The 17,555-nt window shown below is 36.8% G+C and overlaps 1 protein-coding gene across 9 annotated transcripts in view; it reads right to left on the bottom strand.

The window, feature by feature from the left end:
- The window catches only part of Dym (dymeclin), a 357,093-nt gene that overhangs the window by 59,535 nt on the left and 280,003 nt on the right, over positions 1-17,555 (bottom strand). For all 9 annotated transcript variants that reach the window (XM_058573871.1, XM_046428286.2, XM_058573870.1 and 6 more), the window contains one exon: positions 11,373-11,555. In XM_058573871.1, the coding sequence (XP_058429854.1) occupies positions 11,373-11,555 (183 nt within the window). The remainder of the gene's footprint in view (positions 1-11,372; positions 11,556-17,555) is intronic.

Here is a 17,555-nt window from a genome sequence, read left to right on the forward strand (position 1 = left end):
CCTGGAATCCTGACTGCCCAATGCCATGTTCTGATTAATCAATGTACTCTTGAAGTAATGACAAAATCACAGTTGACTGCCTGTCTCGAAACCAGTGAATGATCATTCCAGCACAGATTTATGGAAATGAACTTTTCTGAGGTAGGGGTATGTCAGGCAAATATTCTTCCTTGGCCATTCTCCCAAGAGTCAAAAGTAGAGTGATCACTTGTTTTTTTTTTTTAAACAGATAGAATGTCTTTATTTTGTTTATCTTTATATGGTGCTGAGGATCGAACCCCGTTCCTTTTGTATGCTAGGCAAGTGCTCTGCCGCTGAGCTACAGCTCCAGCTCCTGTTTTTTTTTTTTTTTTTTTAAAGAGAATAATAAATAGGTTTTAGAAAGTAGAATATGTATGTATTTCCACATCAACTTCTTTTGGTTTTCCCTCAGATTTTAGTTTAGTTTTTTCTTTTTAAACTTCTTTTTTTTTTTTTGTAGTTGTAGGTGGACAGAATGCCTTTATTTTATTTGTTTATTTTTATGTGGTGCTGAGGATCCAACTCAGTGCCTCATACATGCTCAGCAAGCCCTCTGCCACTGAGCTACAGCCCCAGCCCCAGATTTTTGTGTTTTAATCAATACATGTATTAACACCCATTCAGCAGTGGAGACCTCCAGAGGATTTACAAGGGAAAAATAACAATTTTCTGTCTTCAGAATGTAAGTGGGAAGATAGGTAGCTCAAACATGTATAATTCATAGGTCAGATACATGGTACACTAGACAATAAACTACTCAAAGTGAAATGGCTAAATTGGGCCCTGCCTTGGATATCTAGTAGCAATGTGCCCTGTCAGACACCAAACTTCTTCCAGAGGGAGAATCATGCAGCGGTTCAAAGAACCTACCCAATGTCAGAAGCTTGGGGTTAAATCCCAGCTAAACCTTAAGCCTTGGCAAATTATTCACTTCTATGTCTCAGGGTCCTGATCTATAAGCAAGGAAAAAATATAGTACCTGCCTCATGGGCCTACTGTGAAAAATAAATGTTACCCTCTGCGAAGTGAGAAATGCTTTACACATAGTGGGTGCTTGTATGATGTCAACTACTATCATTATTAGGTGTATTTCAGTATTACCATTTACAAAATTACAGCGTTGCTTTGTGTAAGGCATAGGAACCAACAATGATAAAGCATGTGAAGCAGTCTGTTAATGATGGAACCTATGCACGTTGCTATCACCACTGCCAATTGATATCATCATGATCTTTATTGGAATTCTACTTCTGATTTTGTACTACATGTAGGTGAAAGATCTGTCAGAACTTAGTTTGGTGGCAAAGGTCACCTTAACTACACCAAACAGAACAGCAAGTGAAAATTATCAAAAGTAAATTCCAGGAAAATCTGCAGGTCAAAACCAAAAGATCACCAGCTTAATACATTGCTGAGGGCCAGCCAAAACCTCTCTGATTCTTAGTTGAATTTATATATAAATATTCTTTTTCAGAAAGTGTAGGTTTTATTTTCAGAAATATTAAACTTAGTACCAGATTGAGACAATTTTCTTTAATATTTAGTTTGCAGAATTTTTTTTTCTATTGTGAAAAAATGCTAGGTTTTAACAAAGGCTTTTTCTGCATGTAATGATATGATCATATAGCTTTTCTTTTTTGGTCTGTTAATATGAAGAATTACATTTAGTTTTCTAATGCTGAACCAGCCTTCATTCCTGGGATTAATGCCAATAGATCACAATACATTACTCTTTTGATATTTGGCCAATCTACTAAGCTATTGTCCGAGGATTTCTGAAACTATGTCCAAGAGCAACCTACAGCCTATGGGCCAATCCTGGCCTGTTGTCTGAAGTTGTAAATGAAGTTTTACTGGAATATAGCCATGCCCACTCGTTTACATACTGCCTATGACTGCTACTAAACTCTAACAGTAGAGCTGGGTGGTTGCGACAGAGACAGTGTAGCCCTTAAAACCCCAAATATTTACTATCTAGCCACTTACAGGAAAAATTTGATAACCTCTTTTATAAAGTCAATTATTATATAGAGTGAATCAACAATAACGAAAACCTTTTATGTTTGCCTTAGTTTTTACCATTTCAGGAACTCTTTATGTCTGTTTGTAGATTCAAGTTTCTATCAGGTATGTTATTTCTTATGTCTGCATAACTTCTTTTTAGCAGTTCTTTATTGTATACACTGCTAGCAGTACATGTTCTCCATTTTTGTCTGAAAATGTCTTTATTATGTTTTCAGTTTTTAAAGATATTTGTGGGAGGTATAAATTCTGGGTTAGCAAGATTGTTTTATCTTGATATTTAAAAGATGTCACTCAGTTAATCTGACTTGCAGAGGTTCTATTATTATCTTTATTCCTGTTGTATATAATATTGTATATAACATTTTTCTCTTCTCTGGTTGCATTTTCTCTTTTTTCATTGTTTTTAAGACATATAATTATAAAGTGTGTTGTGGGTTTTTTTTTTGGGGGGGGGGAGAGGGAGGTGCTGGGGACTGAACCCAGGCCTCCAGCATGCTGTGCAAGTGCGCTACCACTTACCTATACCCACATCCTCTATTTTGTTTTTTGAATGAACTTTTCCTGATTTCTCTTAGATTTTTGAATCTTTGGCTTGATATCTTTCAGATTTTAGAAATTCTCAGCCATTCTTTTTTCTAATATTTCTTCTGACCTGTTCTTTTTCTCTTTTCCTTCTAGTACTTCAATTATGAATGTTTAATCATTTGATATTGCCCTATAGCTCTTTTACATCCTTTGTCTCCCTGCCTGCCATATTGGGAACTGAATGCAGGGGCACTTTACCCCTGAGATACATCTCTAGCCCATTTATTTATTGGGTACCAGGGACAAGAACTCAGGGGTACTCAACCACTGAGCCACAAAATCCCCAGCCCTATTTTGAATTTTATTTAGAGACAGGGTCTCACTGAGTTGCTTAGTGCCTTGCTGTTGCTGAGGCTGGTTTTGAACTAGCAATCCTCCTGCCTCAGCCTCCTGAGCCACTGGGATTACAGGTGTGCACCACCACTCCCGGCTTCAGTCCTTTTACTTTGAGACACAGTCTCACTAAGTTGCTGAGGCTGGCCTCAAACTTGTGATCCCTCAGCCCCAGCCCTTCAGCTAGCTGGGATTGAAGGTGTACGCCACAGTATCTGGCTCTGTTCTCATTTTTCACATTTTTTCTTACTTTGTTTACATAATTCATAATGACCTATATTCAAAATCCCATGTTTCCCCCTTTGACTATGCTCAAGCACACTAATGAGTCAGTCAGGGCAACTCTGTCATGCCAAGGTTTTTACTTCTAGCATTCCCATTTGATTTTTTTCTTAGAGTTTATACATCTGTTTACACAGCTGTCACCTAATCTAACTTTTTCTGTAAAGGCAGTATATATTTTCAGTTCTGTGGTCATAACACAGTCTCTGATACCTATTCTTCTTTTCTAAAACACCCCTTTAAAATGCAGAAGATGCTCTTGGTTCACAGGCTGTACAAAGACCAGTCCCAGGCTGGATTTGAGCCATGGTTCATACTTTGTTGATTGTCACACTAGATCTTCCCTCTGTATTGATCATAAAGTCCCTTTCTGATAGTTCCATCTGAATCACCACTGAGTCTAGTTGGGTTGTCTCTAGACAATTACTTTTTTCTTGCCTTTTTGTGCCTCATAATATGTTGGACACCGCGTGCAGAACTGTAGAGACTGAGGTGAAATCTATGCTAGAGGGAATATCTCTTCTTAGCTCAGGTTTGGCACAAGCTAATTTACTCAGAAGGTAAGCTAGATTTGAGTTTTTCTGTTGCTATGGCTGCACTGAGCACACCATATCCTCTAATAATGTTATGTGCTTAGTTAGGACCTAAAGTGCCACAGGTTTTTCAATGTTCCTGCTCCACTCTCTGCTTTCTCGTGTGCCTAGGTCATAAAGCATGCTCTGGATCTTTTCCCTGTGGCAGACTGCTATTCTGCTGCTGCTTGTAACTCAGAACTTGCCAGACTGGTGACAGAAGGCATTGGGTCCTGTGTTGTCCTGGACCTGCTGTCCTAAGACTTCAGTCTTACGTGGGCTACATATAGCCGGGCCTACAGCTTGAGGTTTTCTCAGCCTTTTCTTGCCTTTTTTCCAATGGCAACGGAACTTTGTCTGTGGTGACTCTTGTGGTAGGATATCTCTAATGGTACTTTTGGAGGATACTGGGGTGAGGGCAGTTTCCTGCCGTTTCCCCACAAGTAGGGGGTGCTTTCTTCTATCTTTCCCAGACACAAGGAGTCTCTACCCATGCCAGGGGGCAATAAGGAGTGGCTCTTCCTGACTACTCTCTAAATCTGCAATCTCCCACTTCTACTCCAACTCATTCTCATTTCCCTTTCTTCTTGTTCTTCTTTTTCCCCATGAGCATGTTGATGCTATTTAGTAAATGAAGATAAATGAGATAAAGAAGGCTGCAGAAGAAAATTTTTAATTTTGTATTTTGGAGAAAATCAAGAACTATGATTGAACCTGTTGAACACTTATGAACTATCAAATGGACAACAAAATGAGCTAACTGGTGCTCAGTAAGGATGGTCAGATATGGAAGTACACAAGCTCTAAGGTCAATTTTACATTGCCCAGACATAAAATAATTCTTGCTTTTACCATATTATATGACTATTAGAGCTCATTGTATCTGTTCTCTACTCACATTCAGCCACTTCGGGCCTTAAGCAATTAAAAAACTTTTCTCCTAACTCTCCTGTTTGGCGTGGCAGTTCTGCTTTGTCCTGCTGCTTATGTCACCAGATCACAGCATCCCATGTTTGGGATTGGAAACAGAGGGGCCAGTGGGTAATAAAAATGTGGGTACTTGAAAAACATGTCTTGTTCCTTCTGCAGAACTTACAAGTGCTCCAGGATTAGTCACTCCTGTCTCAGATATTCAGTACTGCTGAATATCTGATGTCTTAACGAAAATACCAATTCTCAACTCCCTGTCAGCTAAAAATAACAGTAGATTCCTAGTCTCCTCCACTAATACTTTTCAAGGTTAACTCCATGAAAGAAAAAAAGTAGCAAAGGCATGCTTTTAGGCCCAAATTTCAGGGTATTTAGGAAGGTAGGGGGAAGGTAAAGTGCTGAAAAAGGCAAAAAGCAGAAATGTTATTTACATCTTTATCAACTACAATTCTTTTCTATCTAAATACATGAAAGGAATTTAAAAAATTTTAAAGAATTTCCAGTGTGCCCAGCACAATTTTGGATGATAGTTATTTGACAAAAAATTGCTGAAAAACCTACTCATTTTGAGTCTGTTTCTCCAAGTGAATAATGAAAACATGGGATGTAGAATGAGAAGATCTGGATTCAAGCAGTAGAGTGACTCAGAGGCTGAGTGACACTCTACCAAGGATTTATTTCTCCTCTCTAGGCCCTGCACTGCCTCCCTCCCAGGGAGGGAGGAAAAGTCAATGAGATCTGCATATGCAAAAAACCAGCAAGGATCAAGGTGAGCAGATAAAGTGATCACCTAAGACAGTGATGCTTAGGGAGGGGATTTGTAGTTGGTTTTCTTATTTGTCGAATGGGATGATAACTGTGGTTTATGTGGTTTAAGGGGAGCAAAAGAGATAATGAAAGCACTTGGCCTCACAAGGCAGTAGCTAGCCAAAGGGATACCCTGACAATGCACTTTTTACTGAAACAGGTGAAGTATCAGTAAGTCACTTATTCTTGTGACACTGACAGGAAAGTTGGCACAGTGGGCACATGTTTGGATATATGTTCAGATGAATACACTGCTTTTATAATTCCATGGTGCTATATACAGTGTGGCCCTTACTATACCTCCTCACTTGCACTCTGTACTGTTCTCTGAGACTGTTTCAAATGGATGTGATATAAGTGCTTCAATGGTTCTTGTTTGTCCTCACAAAAATAATATAGTTGTTCAAAGACATTTTTAAGCTTGTCAAGAGCATTGTCGGTAAGAATGATCTTCATGTTTACGAATGGTGGCATAAAGACTGATTTGACACTGTTAGAAGTGATCTCAAGGGAGAAAGTAAATAGTGGAAGCTCGAGGCATGTAGGTCTGATCAGACATTTGCAGGGAGTAAACATGTAAACCAATGAGAACCTGCAGGCGCAGCTGGCGAGTAGGAGCGCAATCAGGCGCAACTACAGACACTGGCTTGCTTTATCGCCAGACTGTCTGGGTTTGACTGCTGGCTCTAGCACTTTCTGAATGTGTGACTGTGAACAAGTTAATTAATCTTTCTAAACTGGTTTCTTTATCTGTAAATTGAGGATTAAAATGCAATATACCTCACAGGTTTATTTTTAAATTAGGATTAAGATAATGCATGTAAATGCTTAGCAGGCATGCAATAAAAGCTAGCAATGACAATGAGGAGGAGGTATAGGAGGGGAAGGAGGAAGAGAACAGGAACAGATGTTTTTTGATGTGGTTTAAATAGAATTTTAAAGCTAAATAATCCAAATGACATGTTATCGTATAATAATCTATCACCTATGACATCCATGACCATGGGAGAGGGTCAGAGAACTCTGGGTTAGTCTTTTGAGAAACGCAAAGAAAACATTGGCAATCCCAGTGAAAGTTCTTTGGAATTAATCAGAGAGCATTACCCCCGAATATAATTGGTGTACATTATCAGGCATATATCAGTACATAGTTCAGGTGCCTGTCCTTAAAAAAAGACAAAACAAAAAGGAAGGTATGGAAAAAGAAACTGAAATCAGAGAGTGCCAGAGAAAGGCATAAGTTAGGATATAGATGTAACAGAGGACTGTCATTAAGGCAGATTCAAATGAATAGGACAACAAAGATTAGAAACACAAAGGCTGAAAAGGATTGTGTTAGTTAGCTTTTTATTGCTATGACCAAAATACTCAATGAGAACAATTTAGAGGAGGAAGTTTATTTGGGCTCATAGTATCAAAGGTGGGCTGAGTATAGTGCTCTAGGCCCAAGGTGAGGCAGGACGTCATGGTGGATGGTCCAGGAGAGGAAAGCTGCTCCCCTCATGACTGGCCAGGAAGCAGAGGGAAAGTGGAGAAAGGCTGGACACAGTGGCACACGCCTGTATTACCAGAAGCTCAGGAGACTGAGGCAGGAGGATTGCAAGTTCAAAGCTAGCCTCACCAACTTAGTGAGGCCCTAAGCAACTTATCAAGGCTATTTCAAAATAAAATATAAGAAGGGGCGGGGATGTGGCTCAGAGGTTAAGTGCCCCTGAGTTCAATCCCTGGTACCCCAAAGAAAAGAAGAAAGTGGGGAAGGTGTTACAGAAAAGAACAACCCTTTCCAGGGCATGCCCCCTGTGACCACTTCCTCCAGCCACCTGTTCTGTTACCATTCAAGCTATGATGCACTAATTGGGTTAGAGTTCTCACAATCCAGTCACTTTACCTCTGAACATCCTTGTAATAACACAGGAACTTTTCAGGTATACTTCATATCCAAACCATAAGAAGGATATATTAAATATTTTTATGATGTAAAGATCTGGATAAATCTTGGAAAACCAGAAATAAGCTCTACCCTAGAGCTTGAAAGTGACACATGTATAAATAAATATAAGAACATACTATTTTACCACTGCAATGCCTATGCCTGGGTGATATTCTTAGGCCAATTACATATCAAGAATGTTGAGACCATAAAAGGCCATGCTTGACATCAGGTTAATTTAAAAGGATAAAAGGTCAGGAAAAAAAAGCATGCTAATAGCATAGCCACAGATTTTTGTTTTCCTTGAAAATCCTTACAATAGTTTTGGGACTGAAATTTGGCCCCTCAATGACAGTTCAGATCAAGAGAATGAGACTGCTATGGGTGGATGCAGCAGGCACCCTAGCTTGGAAACCATATCTCAAATTGAAAACAATACCCTGTGAAAGTCTTAGCTTCTGGGTTCCTGAAAAGAACATGCCTGGTTATAAGAGTTCTCTTGCTCAGAGCAGCCCAAAGCTATTGCTTCTTATCAGGTATTTATAGTTCCTCTCAGTGCAGACTCAGCTTACCCATCAAATATCATTTTATCATATTATCATTTTACCATAGCAGGGACACTGGTGACACAGCTGACATCCACTTTCATTAGTTTTCTAATGAACTGAGTGAGGAACAGCTTAACTCAAGGACAATTTCTCGTGTATAAGGAAGAAATTTGTTAAACTTTTACTCTGAGGTATCATGAATATTAAACAAGTGTTTTACTTCTAAAAATAGTACGAGCAAGAAACAGAAATGAGGGGCTGGGGCTGGGACTCAGTGGTAGAGTGCTCATCTTGCATGTGTGAGGCCCTGAGTTCAATCCTCAGCACCACATTAATAAAAATAAACAAACAAACAAACAAATAAATAAATGTTAAAAAAAGAAAGAAATAGAAATGAATCTACAGTGGTACAAAGTAGCTTTTTTAGAAATAAATAAAATAAATAAATAGTCTATAAAGTTGCCTTCACAAAAAAAAAAAAAAAAAAAAAAAAACTTCTGCTCAACATTATAATCCATAAGACTGCTGTTAGGATCAGCTGTTAGTAAGGGATGAAGGCTCTCTCTGCCTTCTTTCTGTACAGTTTCTTTGTAAGTCAGGATCAGAGCAGGGACTGTTTTGCCCATCCCTGGTGTTTCTGCATTCTCATCTTTTATCAAAGCATACAATTAACATTAATTATTTAACTATAAGCCACCGTCTACCCAGTCTAGAGTTCAGTCTCCTCCTCCAAGTGCCTCATACAATTAACCAAGGTTCAGCAAATCATGAAATCACCTGAGAACACAAGATCAAGAAGTGGAAAAGCTTCAAGAGAATAGATCATACATAAAGGAAGAAGAAAAACATTTTCAAGCAGGAAGGCTAAAACATTTTTTAAAAATCTTTGGCCAGCCTCAGCAACTTAGTGAGGTCCTAAGCAACTCAGTGAAACTCCATCTCTAAATAAAATATAAAACAGGGTTGGAGATGTGGCTCACTGGCTAAGTGCTCCTGGCTTTGATTCCCAGTATCCAAAAAATAAAATACAATAAATAAATAAATACTATCTAGAAGAAAGAACTTTGAACGTTCTCAACAAAGAAATGATAAATGTTCTGAGGTGATGAGGATGTAAATTACCCATATTTAATCATTACACATTATATACATTTATTGAAATATCACATTATACCCTACATATATGTACAATTATGTATCAACTTTAAAAAAAATCAACATCATATCATCCTTTTCCAAAAAGTTAATGTAGTATATGATAATAAACTGTCTACAAACATGAAACCATAAACCAAGAAAGAGGAAGACACAGGAGCTAGGTTTGACCAAAGGAAAACAGTGAGGGAAATTCCCAGGAAGCCACTGTAGCTGTGCAGGAGAACCAGCGCACACTGTGTGCAGCAAGAATCAGATCCCCAAGGAAATATGGAGCAGAATGTCCCCTGATCTCTTTTATCATTTTGAGAGAAGACATTTGTTAGAAGACTCTGTAGCTGTGTTAGTGATTGCTAGACACCAAAAATCTAGAGCATAATGGAATAATAGTAATAAAATGTAATATTAATAAGAAACATAAATACTTCAAAAGAAAAACTGGCAAAAGATTTGCATAGGCACTTTACAAAACAGAAAATCCAAATGAACACTAAACCTATGAAACATACTCATTCTCAGTAAAAAAGGAACTACAAACTAAAACTGTAATGAGATGCCATTACAAAATTGGCAAAACTATTAAAGCTAGGATGTTAAGCAACAGGAATCCTTATACACTGTAGCCTGGAATGTAAAATGGTAGAACTCTGGTACGGTTTGGATATGAAATGTTCCCCCCAAAGCCCCTGTGTTAATGCAGAATATTCAGAAGTGAAATGGATGGTGAGAGCTGTAACCTCATCAGTCCATCCTAGTGTGAATGGACTGGGTGGTAACTGTAGGCAGGTAGGGGCGTGGAGGGAGGAACTGGGTCCCTTCTCCGACTTCCCTCTCTCTGTTTCCTGGCTGTCATTTGTGATGCAGCACTCCTCCACCACACCTTTCTCCTATGACATTCTATCTCACCTTGGGACCAAAGCAATCTCTGAAACTATGAACCAAAATAAACTTTCCCTCCTCTAAGTTGTTCTTGTCAGTATTTTGGTTATAGCGACTGCAAAGTTGATTAACATATACTCCAGGGTAAACCCTTTAAGGTATGAGACAGTTCATATAACAATTCCATTATTGCATAGACACTCTAGCGAAAGGCATATACTTATGCTTAGTTATTATTGAAATTATAATATTTGCTTGTGTGACAGTTTATTATCAATTAATTTCCTAGATGTAAGTAACACAAAAACAGGGTGTTGGCTCTTTAGTAAACTTTAGTGTCTAATGCCATGAATCATATTAGTCATTCAAAAAATATTTATGGAACCAAATTTGATCAGAAAACAAATAGCAATAGAAAATTTAACCAAAATCTTTTTGGAAAGGACAGGAAGCAAAAGTTCATAGACCTGTAAAAAATTTTCAATCATACTAGTAATTAGAGAAATAAAAATAAAAATGATGAAATACCAGTTTGCTATAAAAAAGACAAACATTAAAATAATTTTAATATTCCAAGCTGCAAAAGTGTAGTGAGACAGATCCTCTCACAGGTCACTTGTGGAAATATATAATGATATACAGATGCATAAATTGTACAATGTTTCTGGAAAGCAATCTAGCAGCCTATGTTGAATCTTGAAGATATACATAATCTCTGATGGCAAAACCAGTAAAATTCCAGTTATAACACTAAAAATATAATTTGAAAACGTGAGCTAAGATTTATTTATAAATAGTTCATTAACCATGAATTGATAAAACACTGAAAATAATCAAAAGTGGCAACAATGGGATAATAGTTAATATATTTTAGGATATCTACAATGCAGGCCAGATAGGTACTAAAGTGTACGGTTCAAAGAACTGATGATACCACAGAAAAATTTTTCACAATCTAAATGTTAAGTAGAACAGAACAGAGAATTGTTTGGGTATGATCTCAATTCTATTAATGTGTGTGTTTAATACATACAGACACATATGCACACACAGGAATGCAACAATTGTTACATAAAATTATAATCAGGGAATTACAAATTGAAACTATACTGAGATGCCATTACAAAATTGGCAAAACCATTAAAACTAGGATGCAAAGCAATAATAATTCTTATACACCATAGGCTACATAGTTTAAGGAAAGGACTCACTGTTGTAGAGAGTTCATAGCAAGGTTTGTTAAATTACAGCTTTTCTGCTTCAGTACTTAAAAAAAAATAATAAATACCTTCATTTACAACTTACCAGATCAATATTTTGCATTATATCCTGAAATGAAGGATGAGTTCGAAACTGTTCAAAGAGATCGCGTTTGTAAAGCAGTGCATACACCAAGTTTGGGTTGTGGTGGAGAGAATTTGTCAGGCAGGAATTGATGATCTCCAACATCATTCGAATCACTTCTTCAATGACATTGAGGTCCTGTGCCTATGAGAAAGTAAACCCCAACACAGAGTCAGTGGTTTCCTCCTTGCTATAGAAGTAATCAAAATTCAAGTAATTATTTAAAACTAGAGCAGCATTAAAAAGATCTTGTAGGAGAGCTGTTCATGGTTATTTCTATCAAGAGTCTTTAGAATTTTTTTTCTTTTTAAAAATTAATTTAGTTACTCTAGGTAGGTATATATGACAACAGAATGCTAGAATTAGTTTTAGAAGTTACTAAAGGATTTGAATTAAAATTGTTTGATCTTATTATGGTGATAATTAGGAATCTCATATAATAAATATGAATAAATGATAAGAGTCACCAATTTAGAGCTTACTCAGCTTCAACAGATCCTCATTTTCAATCTTATCCTAAATCATTAGACTTTCACAATGTAAATTAGTAAAGGGGGGTCTTACTGTTTCCCAGAAAAGTTCCTAAATCAGAAAGTAACCTCAGTTTTCTGTACTGTCATTTCAACCATTATATTTACAGATAAATAGCCTGTGGTTTTGTCACTGTTTCTTAGAGTTAGCAGTCTTTGGGAATCTGAATATAAAATGATTTGCCAGCATCAAAACTCAAGGTAAGCAATGAGCAAGTTTTTTAGTGAAAGATCTAGCCCAGCTCCCAGCTTCCAGCAGGAAAGTGGCCCAGTGTGGTCCTGGCACCTTGGAGATCTCCAGAACTCTTGCTTGCAGGAGTAGGCTGAGCTCCCAACCACTCCTACTGCCTGCCAGGCCCAAGGCTCAGCAGGTTCTCTGGAGCACCCCGGCTCCCTGCTTTGAGAGCTTTTTCTGTTTTGGGTTCATCAAGAAACATCCCTGTCATTTTTAGGTGTGGCTATGTATTTTAAATGTTTCCTTATTATGATTCATCTATCATTGGTATGTTTTTATTGCAAAGGGGAGGAGATCAGGCTTCAAATTTGAAACTGACAACATAATCTAAACTGTAAATTCTCTTAATTGTATTTTCATCTCACCTAGTGTTCGAATGACTAGTGGAGGAGAAGATATGGAGTTTCAGAATTTTCTCTCAGGTCATTTAAAAGCAACTCAGTGGGATAGTATGACTACTTCAGAAACAAAAGTTGGCCAAAATACTAGCTTCCTGTAGAATTTTATGTTAATAAATATTTCATATACTTATTTATGTTAAGTCTAATATATTAAATTTATGTTTACAGGATTATCTGGTGATGGATTACAATTTCTACTTTCAAACACATCATTTATTCTCAATATTTAATTAAATACTTTGCTGAAGCAAAAAGGAAAACATACCCAACCCTCAAACAGGACCTGCTCATTTAAACCAAAGCTAAAATATTGACCATTTATTTCATTCCTAAGTCAGGAAAGTATAAACTGAAAACTTTAGATCAATATGCAATGCTCTGCATTAATTTTTACTTTGCATCAATCTGACTGAAGGCTCTTTAAGAATTATATTAACCCTTATATATTTAAAGGCATTTCTAGATATCTTATTTAACTTATTTTGTTTCTCTAACGTAAGTTCTAATGCTACCTTTTATAGACTATATTCAGCTACAGTTATGTAAATTGAATGACAAGAACATATAGTTTCTAATGTTATTCAAATTGAAAATGTAATGTGGGAAGATGTAGCAATGATATTTTATATAATATTAAATTTAGCTGTATTGTCATGATAAAAGGCACTTCTATATTTTCATGCTGTGAAACAAGGTAACAAAAATGAAAAATTATACACAATTAAGAACACTAAGTTAAACTTAAAGAGGAGCTGGTTACATTTTCTGTCAAAGTCTATTTTAACATATAAACTTATAATTTAGGTTATTAAAATTTCAACACAAAGACTTTCCAGACCTCAGCACAACTATCCTTTTTATGAGATAGGGTCAGTTTCCTTCCTGGATATACCCAGGGGTGAAATTCTAAATATTTAACAACTAGTAGACACTGTTAGTTCTATTAGATGGGGCTGTACACAACCCGAGCAGCCCCACCAACTTGCAACAGCTGGGTGTCAATTACAGTTATTTTCACAACTACTCTCAAAGGAACGATTCCTTGAGAAATTAAATGAGATTACTTGAAGTCAGCTATCTACATTGATTAGTTGTATTATGTTCTAAACATAGTACCAAAAATTGCTACATGTATCTTTCATTCAATTTAGTAATTCTTTAGTTTAATTCTGATTTAGAAAGTTTAGAATTTGGTCAAAGAATCATAACCTCACAAAACATACTCAACACTAGACACTAAAGCTACGTCCTTTAGAGCTAGAGTCTCTTTCCTTCTATAATGTTCATTTCAAGTATACCAGCTTATCCTTGAATACAGAACATATAATATTGTAACAAATTCATTTTCATTTTTAAGTAACAACCACTACTTTAATTATCCTTAAGAAATAAAGTGTTAACCACTACTTTAAATATTTTTAAGAAACAGCCAGAGTTCCTACAGTGCAAGTTGTTCCTAGAAACCATGCTCTGTGGTCCTTCCATTTCTGTTGGAAGATCATTTGTAGCTTTAAGATATCAAGGAGACTGTGAAATAATCATGGGCCAAAGGGGTAAACTATGTTTACCAAAAATAAGATAATCAACCTTTTGGCTAATTTTAATTTCCAAGAAAAATTATCAAAATAAATATAATCTGTAAGCTATTTGAGTCTTTAAGTTGCTACTATGACTAGATTCTGGTGCAGGTCACTACTGGATATGGCAGTTAATCATATCTTTTATGTTTCATTTTAAAAAAGCATTATTGGGCAATAATGACCACTTGTAAAATGATAAAAAACTAGAACAAATTGATTAGAGAGTTTTTAGAAAAACTACAAATTCATCCAAATTTCAACATATAAATAGACTTAAAGAGTTGTCCAATTTAATCATTATTTGGGTGCCAACATTTCAAATGGTATTTAACATTTTTTTCCCCCTTTTGGTGCCTGGGGATTGAATGGAGGGCTTTGCACATGCTAAGCATGAACTCTACTGCTAGCTATGTACCAGCCCCCATTTAATATTTTTTTAAAAATATTTTTTAGTTGTAGTTGGACACAATACCTTTATTTTATTTATTTTTATGTGGTGCTGAGGTTTAAACCCATGGCCTCGAACATGCTAGGTGAGTGAGTGCTCTACCACTGACCACAACCCCAGCCCTCAATTTTTTTTTTCCCAAGAAGCTTAAATGAGGCTGTATTTGTAAAAACCCTTAAAGCAGTGTGTAACACCAGGTAAGCACCATGTGAATATGCTCCAAAATAAAAACAAAAATATTATTAAAGTACTTTAAAATGGAAAAAATCACTGTAACTTTAGACATTATTACAAAAAGAACAAAAAAAAATGTCTTTCTAAAGTTGCTCCACTAATATAATTACCATAAATGCCCAAAACTCAGAAGTCACATTTCTAAGTCTTAAATTTGAGTCACAATTTTTACTTTTATTTATAAAACCAGTCTTTTAGAAAACCCTATGCAGAAAACTGCCTTATAGAATAAAATAAGGTTTTATAAAAATTATATGCTTTTAAAAGTTAACCATGTATTCTCTGAGCTGTCAAAATTAGTTTTGTCAGAGATAAAAATCTCATTGACAGAGCAACAAAATATGGAGAGATAACAAGATATGTGTTACCTCATCTATTGTACTCATGGTCTTTTCTTTTTAGTACATATGGCTTCCGTGACAGGAATAAGGTCTAGATTAAAAAAAAAAAGACTCCCATTTCATGTTTTATTTGAACATGTTGGGAATGAAAGCCCAACAAATTCTATGTTAAGTAGTAATTTAATATCTAATAGACAAGTTGGCAGTTGTGGGAATATTTTATCTAGTTAACAGCACTCAGAATGAGTGCCTTTCATTCTATAAACTTCCTTTTCCTTTTAAGAGGGAATTTATACAGTTAAATAGTTTCAAATCATTTATTTTTAGTTTCCTTAGGAGGAGCATATGTATCTTGTTTGTATTAGTTTTGGGGGGATTCCAAGAGAGTTGTCTAAATTTCCTGCATTTTCAGCAGAAAATAAAACCTTCAACAAAATTAATAGGACTTTGCCAAAGGCAGGGAGCAGGAGGAAATGTGCAGGCAAGGGTCTTTTTAAAGTCACTGAGCCACTGGCCTTCAAAGGCAATCCTCCGGTGACAGACTTGTTATCTTTATGTTGTTAATTCACTGGCACACACACTGCAAAGCTTTGTGACCATGTTATTTGTAGCCAGAATTGGATTTGTCCCAAAATATCAAGCTTCTAACTAGCTTTGTGTTACATACAAAATCACAGCTGAAGAATAGATCCTGTGACCAACTTAGACAATGGGTAAACTTCATCAAGAGGTGGGAGGGGCAGGTGGAGAGAAGAGAGCAGTGTTTTGGCCCCACTGTTCCTGCGAGGGAGTGGAAACCAAGCGGTCTTCACTCACTCTTCCTGGAGCCGAGGATCCTCCACTAGGACCCTGGGAAGTGGCTATTTACAAGACACTGCTGTGCAGGCAGTGGTGGCACGGGACAAGATAATGGTGGCCACCAGGGCACTGACTAAGTTTGCACGTTTTCCCACATCTGGAAAATTATCAAAATCCAATGAAGCTGCAGTCCCCAACAATTAGATTACCTCAGCAGATCATGGCACAGAAAAGCAGGTACGAAATAGTGCTGCCCACCCTTCCCCAGGCCCTTCTCCCAGAAGGAGAGACTAAGTATACACCAGAGCCTGGCATTTTTCGTTTTTTAATTTAAATGCTTTAAGAATTAATGTTCATTTTCATTCTTTTAAAAATGTATTAGTATTTTATCATAAAAAGAAATACCCTTTCATGTTCTATAAAAGGTAAAATGGTACTCTGGGAAGATATGCTTTTTTTTTTTTAATGGATTTGACTTCCTACTGAGTGCCTCCATTTACTCCAACTTAGGTCCCAGTGTCCCAATTGGGTCCCAGCTCTGCTAATAACTAGCTTTGTGACCTTTGGTAAGTCACTTGAGTTTCAGTTATTTGCCAAAACAAATGCTTATGTGATTTTAAACAATTTCTCTACTCTCAAGTCTCAATTTCATAAGGAATGTAAAAAATACTGAATTTAGAAAGAAAATCATGAGTATAACCAATAATGCAGTGTAGTAAAAATCTTTATAGAGTGACCTCAAATTCAGAATTTACTTTCAATTATCCCATCACCTTGAATGGAGTCATTGTCAGGTTTTAGAAGAAAATCAATGCCCCGTGAAAGTACAAACACGCAAGGCTAAGTTCCAAAATAATCATTCTCTAGACTGAAGAACTTATTGCTGCTTCTGTTCTCCGTGCATGTTAATTATCTTTGCCATTGTTAATGTGGGGACAGCAGAGGATCATCTCTAAACCTGTCTGTCAAGGACTCTGCATTGACTTCAGAGACCTACAATGTTTGGTGCCATTTTTTATTCTTGCTTGAGAAAGAGTCAGTGATGCTAAGAAAGGCAGTAAAGAATCATACATGGGGGTTTTGTCAACCTGAAGTAAAAAGGAAAAATGGGTGCAGCTGCAAGTTAGCAGAGAGCAGCTCTAGGTTGGGTTCAAGTCTCAGTTTTGCCATTGACTGGGCAAGCCACTTTCTTGGGCCTCAGTTTCTTCAAATGTAAAGTAAATGGGTTCTCTGGGACAATGCCAGGAAGCATTATTAGGGGCCTGGACTTGGGCTTCTGCTTAGGATATAGGGGGAAAAAAAAAGCCTCTCTATCCAAGCCTAACATAAGGAAAAGCCAGACAATTTAGACTCAAGTCTTGCTGTCAGAGAACAAATTTTCAAGGCAACCAAGTGAAATGAATTCCTTCTAAGGAAAGAAGGAAGACAGGCACTCTCACACCTTAGACTGAGTATGGGAGGAAGCTGTGTTCTCTGCTAAACTTCCAATGAATTTGTAAAGGCTAAGTGTGGTCAGCTGGGTGAGGCTGGGAAGCTGGGAAGCTGGGCCCCAGGTGGAGTGAGGAAGGCCCTTACTT

Source organism: Marmota monax, unplaced genomic scaffold (genome assembly GCF_021218885.2).
Source record: "Marmota monax isolate L192 unplaced genomic scaffold, Marmota_monax_Labrador192_F-V1.1 WCK01_AAM20220418_F8-fsc00031, whole genome shotgun sequence".
NCBI classification, from domain to species: domain Eukaryota; kingdom Metazoa; phylum Chordata; class Mammalia; order Rodentia; family Sciuridae; genus Marmota; species Marmota monax.